Genomic DNA, 18962 nt, shown 5'->3' on the forward strand with positions numbered 1-18962 from the left:
TTACTTTCTTTAAACTATATAAGTGTTTTCCTTTTCTTTCTGTCATATGTCTGAACTCATTGAACACAGGCAGGGAACTTGAAAAATCTGATGTGCTCAGAGCAAACTACATGTTCCATGTCTGCACACATGCTGTACATTTAAATCACAGGACTTCCTCCAAAGAGCTACAATCCCCAGCACCCTTGGCAAACTACAGTTCCCAGGATTCTTTGGTGGAGGTTGTGTGCATGAAATATAGGGTGCCTACACAGCCAATGTCTGGTGCACCCAAAGTCATTTTCTTTTTGGGCAATAGGAGGAAGCAGGGAAGAGGCCTTGCCTGGCACTGTTATTAGCTGTGGAGGGGAATACTTACATGCTACAGCAGCATGAGGAAGGCACATCACAGCCCACCCTCTTTTTTGCAGGGAGGACAAGCTAGTCTCAGTAGGGGTGGGGCCAAGGTGGTGCCCCCAGGTGCTGTTGGGCTGCAATTCCCACCAGCCCCAGCCACCACGGCCCATTAGCCAGGATGAGGGGAGTTGTAGTCCATCATCCCATGAAGAGCACCCCACTGGCCAGCCTTGCCCTACAACCTGTTTCAGGTGGGTCCTCTACAAGCAGCAGCTTCTTCTGCCCCGCCCTTTTGGCGAGTGCGGTTACCATCGCGCCTGAAGAAGAGTTCTGTGACGCTCCGAAGTCGGCCCGCTCCCCGCTGCGCGATCTTCCCGGCCCTACGCAGGTTGGGCGGAGGCGAGTCTCTTGTCCAAAGGGGCTCTGGGCTGCCCCCTAGTGGTGGAGAGCCTTCCCGCACCGCGAAGCTGCAGAGAGGAGGGAGGGGTCTTTCGCCGGGGGCGCTGGAGATCGGAGGCAGCCGAGATGGTTTCTGCAGACCCTGGAAGCTCCGCATCAGATTTTCGCCCTTCGGAGAAACCCTTCCGTGGCACCCGAGGAAAACGTAGGGCCTTCGGGGGCGATATTCGCGTGGGATTTTAACCCCCTGCCTCCTGCCTTTGCTGCTTGCTGCTGCCCAGACGGCGGCCGGGAGCCTCGGCGATGCGGGCGCGGGGATTCTCTTCCGCTCGCTCCTCCAGTTGCACGTCTGCTCTCCATGCCTCCTGAATCTTGCCATGGGATCCCTGCGCGGGCGGAGAGGAGTCCCCCTTTAAGATGGGCAACAAGCAGACGATATTTACCGATGAACAGCTGGATGCCTACCAGGTGAGCGGCGCTTGCCTTGCCGGGGACGGGGACGTCGCCCTGCTGCTCTGCATCTCTTCTCTTGCCAGAGACAGAAAATCCAGGGAGCAACTCCCCAGGTGGCAATCCTCTCCCCCCGCCCCCAATGCACAAAAGGCTGGATGCTTTTGAGTTGGTCTTGGGCAGGGGTCAGCACACTTTTTCAGCGGGGGGCCGGTCCATTGTCCCTCAGAACTTGTGGGGGGGGGCGGACTGTATGTTGCCATGATTATGACCCACATTTTTGGCAAAACCCCTTATTGGGACCAGCCCCAACGTTGCCCAAATGCGACTTTTTTGGGGGGGGGGTGTTCCCTCATACACCCACGCTGCTTCCTTTGCATTTTATGCATTGACAGTTCTTATTTCTCTCGTAAGGTGGGGTGGGTGGGGGTGGGGGGCTGAGGTCAGCGTGCCATTCCTGTCAGCCCTGGAGAGCGTGTGCGCACGCGTGGGTGAAGGGAAAAGCCGTTGGCCACACTAAGTCCGGCCGGCGCCGCTCAAGCAAAAATGTTCTTTTCCCCACGTGAGGGAAGATGAGGTGGCGGCGGCGGCGGCGGCGGCGGCGATTTCCCTTTCCTTGGCCCGCACCGCGTAGCTCCTGAGCGGCCTCCCCAGCAGAGCGCAGAGCTGCCTTGGAGTGCAGCCGCCCAGGCGCGCCCCGCTTCCTCCAGCGCGGAGCACCGCTGCCACAGACTCCGGCGGGCGTCGCTCCCGAGGCGCCTCTGAGCCCCGGCCGCCGCCGCCGCAACTGCCCTTCCTGAAATCCAAACGGTGGCTCCTTTTCCCTCTCCCCCACCCCGGGAGAAAAGATTGCGGAGAAGGGGCTTGTCTCCACTTTTGACCCCCAAACCTGGCGGAGTCACAAAAACCATTGTGCATGCGCACGCTATGCCGGCTGCCTGGATTCCTGGCACGGGCCGGATCTAGAAAGCACATATGCGGGCCGGATCTAGAAAGCAATTGGGCCTGATCCGGCCCACGAACCATCGTTTGCCAACCCATGGTCTTGGGGCTACATTTGTTTTAACTGCAGTGTAACAGTGTAATTCTGTATACAGTGGTACCTCGGGTTAAGTACTTAATTCGTTCCGGAGGTCCGTACTTAACTTGAAACTGTTCTTAACCTGAAGCACCACTTTAGCTAATGGGGCCTCCTGCTACTGCCGTGCCCCTGGAGCACAATTTCTGTTCTCATCTTGAAGCAAAGTTCTTAACCTGAAGCACTATTTCTGGGTTAGCAGAGTCTGTAACCTGAAGCATATGTAACCTGAAGCATATGTAACCCAAGGTACCACTGTATGTTTGGTAAGAGAAAAAAGAACCTCACCAAGTCCAATGCAACTTTCACCTGTCTATGATGACAGCCCAAGAGAGCTAGCAATGTACAGAGAGGTGATAGCTCCATGGCAGTGCTCCTGTTTTGTGAGCAGAAGGTCCCAGGTTCAATCCCTGACATCTCCACTTTATAGTCGTATCATTTATACTTTTCCTGCAAAGAGCTCCAGGGCATGGATGTACATCCCTCCTCCCTTTTATCGTTACACATCCCTGTGAGATGAATAGAAAGCTCCCATTTCCTTAGTCAGACCATTTGTGTACCTAGCTCAGGGTTTTCTGGACTGACTGGCTATGGTTCTAGGACTGTGGGAAAGGGGCACTTCCATCCCCCCATGGAAACACCAGGATTGAAGCGAGAAAAGTCTGCCTGCTCAGAGTCACAGGAGAGCTCTGTCCCTCAAGGAAAGACCTGCCTATACAGAATCAGACCAGTCCAGATGTGTCTAACCCTTTTTTAAAGCAGTAACAGCATTTTCTAAACAAACAACTTTTCTTTTCTATTATGTAGTGTAACTTTTTTGTAATGAATGTTATGACTGGAATAATCTTATGTAAACTGCTTTGTGAGGCCTGCCTGAAAAGTGATATATACATCCTACAACTTTTAGTTTATGAACACAAGGCTTTAGGGTTGAATCAAATTTGTGCTCTGCAGTTGGTCTCCCCCCCATGTGGCTCTTCCCCATGTTACCCATAGACTTGGGGGGGCGGCGTCATCCTGCCTCTTAACATTCTTTGACACAGGAAGCTCTGCTGTGGAAGTCCAACCAAATGTCATGGTAGGTTGCACCCTGTGGATTAAATCTGTCTCCCCCTGCTGCCCTCCATGGCACCCCAGATTTCACAACCCCCCTCTCTTGCTGAACGGGGGGCGGGGGGCAACAGTGCACATCACTCTGCTCGCACTCCCACTGAGTTTCACCTGCCAGTTCCACTCGTTTCGCAGAGACCCTTTTAGAACTCCCTGCAGTTCCCTTTTGGTTGAATCCCTTTGAACAATTTGGCATCCTCAGCAAACCTGGCTCCTTCACTGCTTACTCCTGGGGGGGCAGTATCCACCCCCCCATCAGGAGAATAGCTTGTTTATTCCTGCTCTCCATTCCTGTTTCAAGCCATCTTTTGTTCTGTAAGAGAAACTCTCCTCTAATTCCATTCCTACAGTGGCGTAGCGTGGGTTGTCAGCACCCGGGGCAAGGCAAGTAATTTGCGCCCCCTAACCCGTGGATTTGTGCCCCCTAACCCGTGGATTTGCGCCCCCTAACCCTAACCCCCAGATGTTGCGCCCGGTGCGGCCGGCCCCCCCTGCACCCCCCACGCTACGCCACTGCATTCCTACCAAGCTGGCTCAGGAGTCTGGGGAGACAAGTAATTCATCAAAAGCTTCTTTGACCTGTCAATAAAATGTTAGTACAGTCCCAGTCCCAATATCAAAAGCTTATTGGAAGTCCAGGCATACAGCATCAACTGGCCATTCTGTGCTTGCTGACACTCAAATAACTTTAATACGTTAACCAGACAGGACTTGGCATTCTGCCAGTTATGAAAAAGCAGTGGCATAATATTCTCACATTTAATTATTTTTATTCATTTCATAAAATTTATATGCCACTTGATTGTAGAAAAAAATCCCTCAAAGCAGTTTACAAATAGAATAAAACTATAAGAATTTGAGGGGTTTGACTAGATGATCAAAGGATCCCTTCCATCTATAATTCTATGATTCTATGAATAAAATTATTAGTAAAAGCAATTAAAGCATTCAGAGAATTAAAACCAGCAATAACCAAGAACACATCAGTGTTCTAGATATTTTTAGCAGGTGCTGCCTAAAAGAGTACTGGGAAGATACCCACCTGATATCACTCATACCTGGCCCCAGTTATTTCATTACAGTTCACCAGTACAATTCACAGCTTGCCTCCCTGCACTTCCTCAGCCTCCAGCGTTCACTTGGTTTCAGGTGGGGGGGGGGTTTCAGAGGAGAGCCTCCGAGAGTGCGCTCAGCATTTCAGCAGATTCAGTAGAAGGTGGTCTATCAGTTGAGTGCATGCAAATCTTGCACCCCTTCCTCGCATGAGATCCCTATGAGACTTTACAGCAGAAATGCAGTGAACGGAAACATGAAGTGAATGTGGACCCACGGGCCTCTGCTTCCAGGAACGCCTGAACAAGTCTGGCAAGTTAGCCGGTCCCGTGTGAATGTTCTCAGCAGGCCTTGTCTTCCTCTTTAAACATGAGGGCTAGAACTTTGCCCCTTTATTATTATTTTAAGCTGAGCAGGTAAATAATGGGTGTGTGACCATGGTTGGGACAGGTGTGAAAGGGATTCAGCCTCCTTGGCTGCCAGTTTCTTACCCCCAGAGAATACAGAGGCACCCCTGGTTATGAATGCTTTGAGTTACGAACTCTGCTAACCCGGAAGTAGCTGCTCCTGGTTGCAAACTTTGCCCCAGGATGCAGATGGAAATCGCACGCCGGAGGTGCACGTGCAGCGGGAGGCCCCATTAGCGAAAGCGTGCCTCAGGATAAGAACGATTTCAGCTTAAGAACGGACCTCCGGAACGAATGATGTTCGTTACCAGAGGTACCACTGTATAAATAGTTTCTGATTTCTGGTTGTAGTTGTTGCAACGTGGTTTTAAACAGGGAGCAGAGACCTTCACTATACAGTATCTTGAGTGCATTACATTCGAGCAGAGCTGGTTGTCTTCACTGACCCAATAAGATGGAGGGAGATTAAACAAAGACTGCTCATTCTTTTGGATACATGACACTTGACCTACAAGGGCGTCAATGGCCCATCAGCTGACCAGGAGTTAACTCTGTTATAAAGGGTTATAAAGGGTCAGGTTGGGTGGAGCTTCAGGTTTATGCGAGGGCCTTATTTGGAGACAAAATGTGTTAAGGGCCAAAGAGGGCCTCTGGGTGGATTTGTGGATAAAACAGAGAGGCACAGAAACATCAGCTTATATGGATTATAAATAATGTATAACAAATGCAATTTCAAATAAAAGTAACTCCAAAATCCCCAGGCTGGTAACCTAAGCAGGACTATAGATACAGATTTTCTAGAAGTACCCAGACTACACTGCCAGCAAAGTCCATCCATTCAAATAAATAAATAAGGAATGCATAAGCCACTTTGTACATCCTGTCAGGGACATGCAAACGGCAGAAGAGCTAAGGGGAGAGACCAGCACTTATAGAGAGCCTAAAGAGATAATTAGTAGCCTGTCATCCAAAATAAAAAAATTCCTTCCAGTAGCACCTTAAAGACCAACTAAGTTAGTTCTTGGTATGAGCTTTCGTGTGCATGCACACTTCTTCAGATACTTCTTCAGAGTGTATCTGAGGAAGTGTGCATGCACACGAAAGCTCATACCAAGAACTAACTTAGTTGGTCTTTAAGGTGCTACTGGAAGGAATTTTTTTATTTTGACTATGGCAGACCAACACGGCTACCTATCTGTAACTAGCCTGTCATCTGACAGAGAAGAAGAGGCAGGGAGGGGGGAGGCTGAGCCCGGAACTAGTTATTCTTTGAACAGAGGAAATCAGAGGCGGGGTTTCCACCGACTAGCCTGCTGGGGAAGAAAAAGTAAAAAAAACACCATACGAGGCATCTTAGCCGACAGGGTCAGACATGCTTTGAAGCTCTGGAAACTTTCTTTTGAACTTTGTAAGTAACTCTAAAAGACAGCAACTGGCAGCGAGCCTGGAGTTTTATCTATGCCGGCTTTGGCAGCACTCACCTCTCACACATCCACATTGTGAAATAGCAATAATAATAACAGTAGTAGTAGTAGTAGTAGTAATAATAATAATAATAATAATAATCCTGCTCTTCCTCTTAAAGGAGTTCAGGGCTGCAAACAACTACCCAAACTTTAAAAACAACTGGATATATTCACTGCTAAATAATATAAATGATCCAAGGAACATTATCTTTCAGCCACCCAGTGTCTGGATGGACAGGAATATTCTTAAATTAAACCATAATATGGGTATCCACAGGGACATTTTCAACCAACTATTTGTGCAAACATCGTGTTTCGATATGGAATAGGATTCCCCCTTCCCAGGATTTAATATAGCTAATATATTAAATCAAATATATTAAATCATATCATATCAATAGAGCCAAAGTAGTGTAGTGGTTAGAGACTCAGACTATGATCTGGGAGAGACAAGGGTTTGAATTCCCACTTGGCCTTGCAGCTCATTGGGTGCAGCGGCAGAGGAAGACTCTCAGCCGCTTGGGGCATCCCTATGGGCGCCACATGCCCCATCCCGTCCCTATAGGGATGGCACAGGGAGGGATGGAGTGTGCCGTGGGGCCTCAGCCGCCCTACAGCAGCCGGCGGACAGCGCGGAGCCGGTGGGCGCCAAGATGCATGGCTTGTGCGCGCTGCAGGCCCTGCAGTGAGTGCCGCCGGCCATTTTGTCACCCCCCCGTCAGGGTGGCACCCGGGACACACCACAGCCCCTGCACCCCCCTTCCTAGGCCCCTGACTGGGTGACCTTGGGGGCAACCACTCACCTTAAGCCTAAGCTCCTCACAGGATTTGGGGGAGGAAAAATGGGGAGGAAGAGAACTCTGTAAGCCACCTTGAGCTCCTTGGAGGGAAGATGAGATATAAATGCAATCCATCAATCAATCAATCAATCAATCAATCAACCCTCTGGACAGATTGCAAAACCATGTGTTTTGAATTAACTCCATCCACTTCTTCCCTGACAGAGGAAGAAAGTCTAATGTGTTCATTAAGTCATTCTCAACGCTGGTGCAATTTTCTAGCCTAGGGAAGCTGCCTGATCAGATGTGGATGATTCATCTCCATCTTTCGCCAGGCAGGCCAAAACATTTTAATTGAATTGGAATTCAATTGCCAGAGCTCCAGCTGCTACAAAAATAAATAAAAAATAAATTGGAAGGTAAAGTTGGCTTTGTGTTTGCCTGGTGGAATTGGACAAAGATTTGTTTAAAAGAGCAGGATATTTTCTAGATAATGGCTTGGATCCAATTCTAGTCTTACTTAGAGTAGACCCACCGAAGTTAACAAGCATGGCTCATGTATGCCATTAATTTCAATGGGTGTACTCTGTATAGGACTGAGTTGGCTACAACTTGACATCTTAAACCTGATATTTAATATTTATTGAGCTGGCTTGTAAAACATGATGACCTAGATAGAATAAATAACATAAAATAATTTCAGGCTACAACTTGAAAGCTGCAGAGAATTGCAGTCAAACTGTTTTATTGTGTTGTGTTGTTCTCACTGGGCTATTTTTGTTTCATGCCCTAGCTAAGGGGTCTTAGCCCACCTCCCATTTTTTTTATTGTACTTCTGCATAACTTGGTGTTTCACTGCAAGTCTTTTAAAGCCCCCTTTCTGAGTGTGGCTGGTGACTTTATTCCTAGGAAAGGACTGGCACTCAGAAAATAAGTTCTCTGTTTGTATACAGGATGATTTTACATAAAAACCTAAGTTGTTTGTGGTAAACTGGACAAATTCACAGAAAACAGATTTCGGTTTAAAGCTGCTAGTCCATGGCATTTGACGATTCACCACTTTTCAAGGCAAAATGTCTCTGCAAAACAGAGGTGGCCAGATGTGAGTGCAGGGGTCAGATCAGAAGCTCAGGCCCTTTGGGAGCCCCCCCCCCCCAGCAGCCCTTCATTTGCCTCCTGGACAGGCTGGAATGTATCCTTGAAGTGTGACTCTGCCGCTTGCCTGCCTGTGGAGAGGAAAGAGCTGGGGGCAGGCACAGAAATCTCTGACTCCTCTTGCCCCTGACCACACCTACTTGGAAGAGACCCCCTGGCCCCTGGAGGGTGGCCTGTGGCGGGAACATGGCCCTCTGGGACTGAAGGTGGAGGCTGCTCTGTATGGGCCAATGGGGCACTGCCCCACCAAGCTCCCTCCTCATTCCTCCAGACGACCTCCAGGCTGTCTACTCCCTCCTTATTCTGTCTTGCCATCCTAACAGCAGGGACAAGGGTAGGATTTCCCTTTCTGTCTGTCTCCCTGCCTTCTGCCATATCCGCCCTAAGAAGCAGCTCTGGGAAGAAGAAGCATTTCCAGGGCTCTTGTGTTTTCCTATCCTTGCACAGTACTGGGGAAAGGCATCATCACCATCATTATACTGCCCTATACCTGGAGGTCTAAGGGTGGGGTTCACAGAAAAGTCAAGGCAGTTCCTGTTTTGCTTCTGAGCACTCAGAGGCTTTCAGCAGACCACTGTCAGAGTGTTGGGCTAGCCAGCCTGTGATGAGGATTTATTTTATAAAATAAATCCACGGTTTGATGGATAGTTAGATAGATTTTCTTTATTGAAAAATAAGTATAAAATTACAACTGTGCAAGGTAAAATAAGACATGAATAGTAATATAATAAAATAGCACCCATGTAAAAAACAAACAAAAAACATAAACATTACAAGATTGTTATTGTGCTTATCTTAAACCTAACCTAATACAGTGTTTATAAAAATGATTTCCAAATATCGTAAAATTTGTCCACAGCAAGTCTATGTTTGTACGCAACTTGTTCATGTGTTGCAAGTTTATACATATCTTTTTTCCATTCGTTGAAGAGAACCGCATTTTTATTCTTCCAGTTCATCAATACCTGTATTTTTGCCATAATAAGGGCACGGAGAGTCCATTCATATTGTCCCTTTGTATTGGATATATAATTCAAAAGTATATTTTGCTCTGCAAATTTAAGAGTTTTCTACACAGTCAGTCATTTCTATTCTCTGCCAAAAATTTACCAATGTAGGACATTGGAAGAATGTACCGTATGTTTTAAATTCACCACTTGACTGTAACCTTCCCAAAAAAACCCTCAAAGTGGTTTCCTAAAATATATAGCAATAAAATTATCAATAAAAAAGAATTAATAATAATTTATGACTTTTTGGGGGAAAGTAGGCTAAGAATTTTCTAAGTTGCTAAACATGTGGGTAGGCTAGTCTATACAATTTTTTTTCAGCAGAGACCGAAAAGAGTGCAGGGAAGGCGCCTCCTGATGTCAGTGAGCAGGAAGTTCCAAAGTGTAGGAGCTGCCACAATCAGGGATCTCTTTCCTACCAATGTGGAACAGATGATGATAAGTGGCGTCTGCAACAGGGCCAGTTCCGCAGATGGGAGCATTGAATTGGCCTGTATGGGGCATCACAATACACCTCCCCAGCAGTAGTGCAGTATTATCATTATCCCTGATTGAGCTCAGTGCCGCTCGCCTTCTTCCTTGCTGACTTGGACATTTGGATGACATTCCATTCCCTTTCTTGTTAAGTACTGGCCTTGGCTGCTTCTCCTCCAGATATAATTACACAGCAGGTTGCTTTTGCGAGAGTTAACCCACTTCTCTTTGTTACCTTGCACCAGCCTTTTGAAATGGAGCTCCCTGAAGTGATAGCTCTGAAAAAGTGAGGTGTTTTGCACATTCCGGGATGAAGGCAGACGTGGCCCTGGCAGCTCTTATTTCCCTTTGTGCCGATTCAGACCAGGTGACATCACCGACCAGGTGCCTGCTCCCCCCTCCCCCTGTGCCACGTAATACAAGCCCAGGAAAGAGCCTCACTTTCGGATCACTTGGGGGGGGGGAGGGCTTAATAATTGATGCTCCACTAGGCACAGAGAGGGCCTTGAAACCCAAACCAGTTTGGCCCAGCCCAGGTCTGCTGGTTCAGCTTCTTTCCTTTCTTATAGTTAGTTAGGGCTGGCAAATTAGAACATGTTTAGCTAGTCAGAATTAAACTAGTTTATTGGGGCATCCTGATTGTGTGTTTGGGGGTCTGTAAGAGCACCTCTTGCACCCTTGGCACCGGAGAGGAACACAGGTGCCTGCCTCATACTGAGTCAGACCACAGAGCTCAGTACTGACCACACTGACTGGCAGCAGTGGCTCTCCAGGTTTTCAGATGGTGGACCTTTCTTCTATCAATAAAATAAAGTAAAATAAAATAAAATAATTCACTCTCATGAGTGAAGTGCAGGGGCTCTTTTTTGGTCTTGCTTACCTAACTTTTAAGCTGACTGGGGGTGGTGATCATGTTTTTTTATCCTTTTTTATTTAGTTCATAAAATTTATATACAACTTGATTGGAAAAAACCCCTCAAAGCAGTATTTGTGATTGCTCTTGCTTTCATTCTGTAAAGCATCTCACTGGCACGCCGACTATTGCAGCCTTCCTGGCTTCTTGCACTTCAGTTCAAGACTCCTCCCATGGGGCCTTTTCAGCCCAGGAAGTGCTGGCAGCCAGGGAGGCTGAAGAGAGATGGAGAAATGTTTGCAGCAAAGAAGCAAGCAACCCCCACCCCTCCTTGGCTACTTTGCCAGGTGTAAAGGTAAAACCCTCAGACAGGCACCGTCTCTTTTGACAAGTAAGAGGCAACATGATAGAAGTATATAAATGGAGAAAGTAGGTGGAGAAAAGGTTTTCTCCGTCTCTCATAATACTCAGACTCATGGACACCCAATGAGGCTGAACGCTGGAAGATTCAGGACAGAGAAAGTGCAGTACTTTCTCCACCGACACACAGACAAACTATGCCACTTGCTCCTCCAGGAGGCATTGGATGGCTTGAAAAGAGGATGGGAGGCTTTCATGGCGGAAGAGGCTGTTGGCGGGACAGGAGGGGGCTCTTGGGCTGGCATCCTGCTTGTTTCCCCCGGGGGCACCTGGTTGGCCACTGTGAGAAGAGGATGCAGGACTGGATGGGCCCCTGGCCAATGTCGGAACCTGCGATCGGCCGAGCTCCTCCGGAATCGCCTCTGACGTGATTAGCGACCTGAGCCTTTGATAAGGCTCCAGGCACATTCCATTATGCAGAGAATCAAAGCAGCATGTGGAAGTGATGAGATTTATGGCTACATTGCAAAGAGTTTTATTTTCCTAACTACGCAGACAGAAAACACATCCTCTCTCTGTGAAAGCAGAGAGCAACTGAAACAAACAAAGGAACAGGAAACAGTAACATCACATCCATCTCCCGTGAGACTTCCAACAGCCTGGAATGTCTCTGGAATGTAAACAGAGTCTTGTGACTCAAAGCACTGCACAGTGGCAAACAGAAACTAACAGCCAGATCCAGCAGATGCCCTGCTCATGTTCTTAGAGTCTTGTCTTTTTGGCAACTACTGAATAAGTTCTTCTTCTAAATAGAGAGCTTTATCCCTGCTGTTTTTATTTAATTATTATTTCTTATTCTTATTCATTTTATTTCTATACCACTTTATATTTTTAACATTAATACCTCAAAGTAGTTTGCAATCAAGATTAAAACATCAGATTTTTAGAATTAAACATTACAGAAGAAGATCAAACATGAAATATAAACTCAAAGCAACATAATTAACAAAAAAGTAAAATATTGTAAAATCATAGAATCATAGAATTATAGAGATTGAAGAGACCCCCAAGGGTCCTCTCAGCCAGAAAGCATCCCTGGCAGATGGCCACCCAACCTCTGCTTAGAAACCTCCAAGGAAGGAGAGTCCACAACCTCCCGAAGGAGATCATTCCATTGCTGAAGAGCAATTACTGTCAGAAAGTTCTTCCTGAGGTTTAGTCGAAATCTCCTGTCTTGTTTGACTCCTGCCCTTCAGAGCTGGAAAAAGCTTGCTCCATTATCTTTTTTATCTTAAAGATTTCAAAACAAGACATTTTATGCAGCAAACTTTTTTTATTATCTTAAAGTTTTCAAAATAAGACATTACTAAAGGAGGTCAAATGTAGAATACACATTTAAAACAGCATAGTTAGCAAGAGAATAAAGCATTTTCTTAAACACAGAACATAATTGTGCTGTTGTTGTTTTAAGTTATTTCTCTATATTTAATTGTTTTCTAATTGTTCTTACAGATTCCATTGTTTTAAATGTTTTCTATATGCCAGCTGTTTTTGGATGCCACACAGGAAGCGATTCATAAATGAAATTATCACCACCACCCTCTCAAATCAATCAATACTTTTCTTACCACCTTCCCAATGAAAACACCATGTTTCCTTTCTCTTTTTGTCTCATTTGCAGGATTGCACTTTCTTCACACGAAAGGAAATCCTTCGGTAAGCAGATCACACTTCCTTCTGCTCTGCTAATTTGTGCTGGGGCTGGTGGTGGTGCTCCCATCATTCCCAGTGGAAGGAGTTCAGGAAGTTCAGATTCCTTTTTAGAAGAAAGGGTTTGTGTACTGAGATGTAATGCTTGGTGATATAGAAACCACCCAAGTGAAGCAAGATAAAAGAAAGGACTTCTTCATGCAGTCCAGTTAAACTATGGAACTCCCTGCCACAGGAGGCAGCGATGGCCACCAACCTGGATGGCTTTAAAGAGGATTGCATCAATTCATGACGGAGGAGAGGGCTATGGATGTCTGCTAGCCAGGATGGCCATGCTCTGCCTCTGCAGCAGTGCCTTTGAATACCAGTTGCGAGAAACTGCAGGGAGAGGGCTTTTGTGCTTGCCAGTTTCCCACAGACATCTGCCACTGTGAGAACGGGATGCTGGGTTAGATGGGTCCTAGGCCTGATCTAGCAGGCTGTTTGCATGTTCTTGCGTTCTTATCGGTTTGGTTTAAGAGGGAGAAGATGATCCCAGTGAGGGCAAGCTGCTGCCTGACACCATCTGGCGGCCACCGCCTTGGGCTGCCTGATCTGGACCATCGTTGTCTCTGCTGAGGACTCATCTGCTGGCTTCCCAGGCCCAGCTCCGAGCGCTTTGTTTTGTCCTGGTACTTTCCCTTGGAAAACCTGTGTTTTGCCGCTGAATTGGAGCGAGCAGCAATTCTCAGAACCTGATAGCTGGTTGCTCCAATTCAGCGGTAAAATGTGGGTTTTTCTGGGGAAAGTGCTGGGACAAACAAACACCCTCCTTGGAGACGGACCTGGAAAGCCTGGGCGTGTGCCTAGAAACACGGAGCAAAGCTAAGAGTGGATGAGGCCCAGCTAGCTGTGCCCTTTCCAGGGCTCTGGCAGAGGTCTTTCCTATCACCTCCTGCCTTATCTATTGTGGAGATTCCAGGGATCTATGAAGGAGGGACCATACAAACCACACTTTCTACAACGGAGTGATTGTCCTGCTTCCAGGCACTGTCTGGCTTTCCTACCATTTAGCCCAGTGTTGTCTACTCTGGCTGTCAGCTGCTGTCCAAGAACTCAGGCCAGAGTTGCTCCTGCCCTCCTAGCTGAGAGACTCCTGAGATGCCGATCAATGAACACGCTCAGATGATGATGACCCAGACAAGGAGTCTCTGCTCCCTTTTACAGAAGAAATGTCATGTCTTCATGCTTTCAGGCTGGTCTCATCGCAAATGTTTTCAGCAGACACTGAAAAAAGTACAGTGAAGGCACTTGCCTGATGTCAGTGGGCAGGGAGTTCCACAGAGTAGGTGCTGCCACACCCAGAGATCAATTTCTTGCAGGTGCAGAAGGGTTTTATGTGGCACTTACAGCAGTGCCAGCTAGTGTAGACCCTTCCTAGAATTATATGTATTCATTTCAGCAAAAACAGGTGTCACTTCTGTGTTCAGTGTACCTAAAAGGTAAAATAAAAATGAATGATAATTCTCTGTCCAGCCAAGGCTGCAGGACTTTCAGTTCCCACAAAGAACATAATAGTCTGAGGAGAAGAGAATGTGTCAGGCAGGCACTGGAGGGTGGAATAAGGGAACTGTGCTAATGGGTACAGTCTCCGTTGGTTTATTGATGCCCTGCCTGGCTGACCCTTCCTCACAAATATTTCCCCTTAGGAACAGCCAACATTTTCTGTCTGCTAGGTATGCTGTATCTTTGCATGGCTCAGCCAAACCCCCCATCCTTCCCAAACTGGTGTTTTGTTGAAACCGGACCTCGTTTCTCCAAAGTTTTCTTTGCCTCCAAAAGATGCCTCCATTCCCCCGCCAAGTCTCTTTGAAAGAGTGCTAGAATTTCATTCTTTGTTTGGCAGGTGTGAGATTAACCTAATTCATCATTTTAAAGAGGCTGTGTGCGGTGTGTGTATGCTTTTATTTCTCTGCCCTGCTTTTGAGTGCCAGTTGCTGGAAACCATGGGGGGGGGGGGAGTATTCTCACACTGGGATGGGATCCCGCTTGCGAGTTTCCTACAGGCATCTGAGTAGTCGCTTTGAGAACAGGAGGTTGGAGTAGATGGGCTATTGGCCTGATCCAGCAGAGCTCTTAATGCTCTTCTGAACCTCTGGCTTTTGTGTGGCTGGCATGCAGCCTCCTGTGCAAAGGTGAGAGTTGCACCCATTGCTCTGTCTGCTTTTGCCTCTGGCCCCTGAAAACTTTCCCATGTGGAAATGTGGCCCTTGGACTGAAGGAGGTTCTGCACCCTGAACAACTTCTCTCTTTCATGGCTGCTCATCATCTACTGGTATTCAAAATCTTGAGATTAACTGCAGCTGTGATGAGTAGCCAGGGGTGGACTTTCATTCCAAGATGACAACTCCCCACCTTGCCCTTTCCCAAAGGACCTAGGGTCAGGCTCCATGGCCCAGTTCCACCTTCTCCTTCCTGTAAAAATGTTCAAGAGAGTGGAATAATTAAATCTGGGAGCCTCTCCCGGCTAATGGATTTTTGCCTGTCTCCTTCTTTCAATGATAATTTGAAGAAAACCTTTAATGAGGGAATATGATTGATGCTTGTCCACAGCAAGAAAGAAAGAAAGAAAGAAAGAAAGAAAGAAAGAAAGAAATGTGCTCAAAGATCCCATTAGTAACTGGCAATAGATGGAGATAAAAAGCAGGCTTTTCAGGGTAGCTCAGCAGGCATCCTAGTTGGAGCATGGATCTCTGAAAGTGTATGCGGCACAACATCCATGGGAGCACATAGCACCTCGGGACTTGGCCTCTGAGAGATGCAACACCCTCCTGCCTATGGATTCACGGAGGGGGCCGTGTTGCTTTCCACTGAGCCAGCTAATTGGTTCTGGGTCTGTCTGTCACAACATGAAATTACTCCTAAGGAGAATTGCTTCAGCTTCGGATTTTTTGGAAGGCCACAGGCAGAGGCGTAGGAAGGTCATTTTTCCCCCCTTCAAAAATGGTTTTACGTTATTTCGTATTTTCTTACAAAGGAATATGGATTCTGCGCCTCTGATAACAAGTAGCCGACTGTGGACAGATACTTAAATCTACAGGATGGATTGTGTTTAGGCTTTACACAGAGAGGAACCCCACATGGGTTTCCCCCCATGTAACGTAACAGGCAGGGATCCAGCGCAGATAGAGAGAAAGACCTTGGGGGAGGGGAGGACAAAAGAGTGCCAAAGTCCGCCCATTTGATCCTCTTTGGGGTGGGGGCGCTAGGGCTCTGGGACCACCCTCCCCAAAAGATTTACTTGTCTTCAATGTATTGTTACCACTGTTATTCTATAGTTCAGATCCTTTTTAAATTAAACACTTTCTCTAAAATTAAAACAGCAGAAGTAATCAGTAGCATCAAAGGAAAGGCAAGAGAATAGACCCCAATAGATACAAGGGAGACACGGATACACCAGCACACAAAAGTAAATAAAATCCAGCCTTGGGAATGTACAGTTTGCTGTGCTTAGCCTTGAGACTGAAAGGGCTTAAGAAATAAAGATATAAAAGTCTTGTGTCTGGGAATATTTTTCTGCAAAAGCATCAGACTGGTTCTCAAAAGTGTGAACTTCATTAATAGAGCCTAACTGGTCCATGAGCCACAGAACAGCTTCGCTGCTTTTTCTCCTCTTCTTTTAATTCCACAACTGCTTGGGGGGGGGGGTCCCGGCTTCACGCAGGGGAGGCCGAGCTGCTCCTCCCGGCGCCACAGGCGGGCAAAACGGGGCGGCAGCGCTGCCACTGTCCCGCACGCGCCACTTTGGGGGGCAGCGAAGGTTTTCCGGAGGGGGGGGTTGGGCCCGAAGGGGGTGCGCAGGACAGGCCGCGGCCTGGGCAGGCCTCCTCAGCAGCCGGCCTAGGAGAAGAAAAGGAGGCCGAGGAGACTAGGCCTTGCCTTGGCCCCGCCCCCAACCCAGCTGGCCAATCGGCTGTGTGCAGGGGGCGGGGCGAAGGCAAGGCCAGGCCCAGTCTGCTCGGCGGCGTCTCCTTTTCTTCCCTTAGGACCTGGGAAGCCACGCGGAGGGTGGGGCGGTAGGACGGGGCGTAAAAAACTTTTTTTTTAAAAAAATGCCTGCTCCAAAGGTCTTATTTTACTAAACTAGGGATTATATAGCTATATAATTTCTTGCATATCAGTTAATCTCTTGACCCTGCTCCACTGAGTGGAAATTTCAGCCTTCACGACATAGGGAAACAACCAAGTAAACAGCTATTTTCGTGGAGGAGGGTTGAGATATTAACTGATATGCATGGAATTTCACATATAGCTATATAATCCCTAGTGTACTAAGATAAGACCTTTGGAGCGGGCACCTTTTTTTAAAAAAAAAAGTTTTTTATGAACCACCCTAGTAGGGCAGTAATTGTTCCTTGACCATTTGTCGCCCTCTCCATGATGGCCCCCGGGGCGCCCCCCACCCCCCTTCCTACGCCCCTGGACACAGGTAAAGTTTATGACGTCAGCTATTGTCTGGCCATAGCCTTCCCCCCCCCCCCCCATGTCTGTGTTATTTATGGTTTTTGGTGTCCCAGGGATATCTTGAGAAGAGCCAAGCTTGATTGCTGTCCGAGGAAGCTCTGAAGGGACCTCTTCAGGCGGCGGGGGGGCGGGAGGGGTCTCCTCACCAGCCAGAGGCTTCTTGGGGCTCCCCTCCTGCCCCTCTAGCCTAGTATTTCTCTACACTGACTGGCAGCAGCTCTCCAAGGATTCTGGTAGGAGTCCCTCTGCACCCTGCATGGAGGGGTGAAGGTTGAACCCGGGACCTTCTGCTCTGCCAGTGAGCCCTGGGGAAGGCTGGTCTGATCCAGCTGGCATCCAGTCTCTGGCAAACCTCCCTTCCCAGCCCTGAGACCCAGTTCTTTAACTGGAGATGCCAGGCATTCAGCTTGAGACCCTTCTGTATGCAAAGTGGGCAGAGTTAACTTGAGTTGCTGTGGTGTCCAAAGCTTCAGCCCATAATTTAAAAAAAGAAAAAAGAAAACCCACAAGCCATCATTTCTCTCCATCACATGTCTCTCCCCCCCCCCCAATAATGCCTACTCATTTCCCAGCCCATCTGTTTTTGTTTTTTTTTTAAATTTCCCTTTAGGCTTCAGGACAAGAAACCCAATTCAGCAAATCCAGGTGCCCAGGAATGCGCTTTTGCTCTCCTGCAGAAGCATCACAAATGAAAATGGAATGTTCAGTCAGCTGGCAAATTGCTGACTGAACATGGCCCACCCATCCATTGGCTGAATGTGATATTTATCCTGGGTAACTGCCCAGTTTCTGTGTCTCCCCCTCACCTGGCCCCTTCTCCCCTCACATTCAAAGCTGCTCGTCTGGACAGAGCAGGGATTGGATAGGTCTGAGTGGAATCCCTCAGCTCCACCTCATCATTGCTCCGAGTTCCTGGCATCCCTTTGCTTCTGCTCCAGTTGAATCCCAGAAGGACTTTGGGATTTCAGAAAGTCAAAAGGATTCTGCTCATGTGTCCTAAATTTGTGGGTTGGAAAGAGAAAAATCTTACAAACTAATAAGCAGAGAAAATTGAAATCCATCACTTCTGAGTTTGAAAAAAATGTGTAAATAAAATTTCTTATCAGCACCATTATCCCACTTTTAGAAGGTAGCAAATTCTTCTGAAGCAGCTTACAAGTAAAATAAAAATAAAAATCAGTAATAACCTTACAATATCAGGATACTTCCCACAGTGGTGGTGGTGTTCTTGTTTTTTAAATTTTTATTTATTTATTTATATTGTTACATCATTACAATTTTAATATAACCTTGCAATCTTTTTAAAAAATGAACATTGACTTCCCTTCCTCCTTTCCGTGGGTTCTAATTTCTTTTACTACTGCATATGTTTATTACTCCGTATTGTCTCGTTTCTCGTTTCATTTCTGCATATTTTGTACTGCTGAATTTATTCTAAACCTGCTAACGTTTTTACCTGTTTACAGTAGTTCTTCATATATTCTACAAACATTTTTCTAATCCTCTTTAAATACTCTTTTATCTTGCTCTCTTATTCTGCTGGTTAGACTCACCAACTCATCGTTTTCAGCATTCCTCTCTCATTGGGACTGCTCCCTCCCTCTACTTTTGGGCATATACAATTCGAGTTGCAGTTGTTGCATAGTGAAATAAATTCTTATACAGTAGTTCTTAGGAACATCTGACTCAATTATTCCTAAGAGAAATGCCTCTGGTCTTTTTGGGAATGAACTTTTAAACATTTTTTATCACATTATAAATACTCTCACCAGATTCTTTAGCTGCTCTTCATGACCACCACATATGATAAATGTCCCCT

At 46.9% G+C, this 18962-nt stretch overlaps 1 protein-coding gene across 5 annotated transcripts in view; it reads left to right on the plus strand.

Annotated features, from left to right (window-relative positions):
- Window positions 1–778: 778 nt before the first annotated feature.
- CIB2 (calcium and integrin binding family member 2) overlaps window positions 779–18962 on the plus strand; it is a gene marked incomplete at its 3' end in the record, with an annotated part of 46776 nt that continues 28592 nt past the window's right edge. Inside the window, exons 1-2 of one of the 5 annotated variants that reach the window (XM_082198153.1) lie at window positions 779–1203; window positions 12612–12646. In XM_082198153.1, coding sequence (XP_082054279.1) covers window positions 1153–1203; window positions 12612–12646 — 86 coding nt within the window. In that variant the 5' untranslated portion in view covers window positions 779–1152. The other 4 variants (XM_082198154.1, XM_082198155.1, XM_082198157.1 and 1 more) reach the window with 4 other exon arrangements.

The sequence above is a fragment of the Podarcis vaucheri genome (genome assembly GCF_965113315.1).
Source record: "Podarcis vaucheri genome assembly, chromosome: 14".
Classification (NCBI taxonomy): Eukaryota; Metazoa; Chordata; class Lepidosauria; order Squamata; family Lacertidae; genus Podarcis; species Podarcis vaucheri.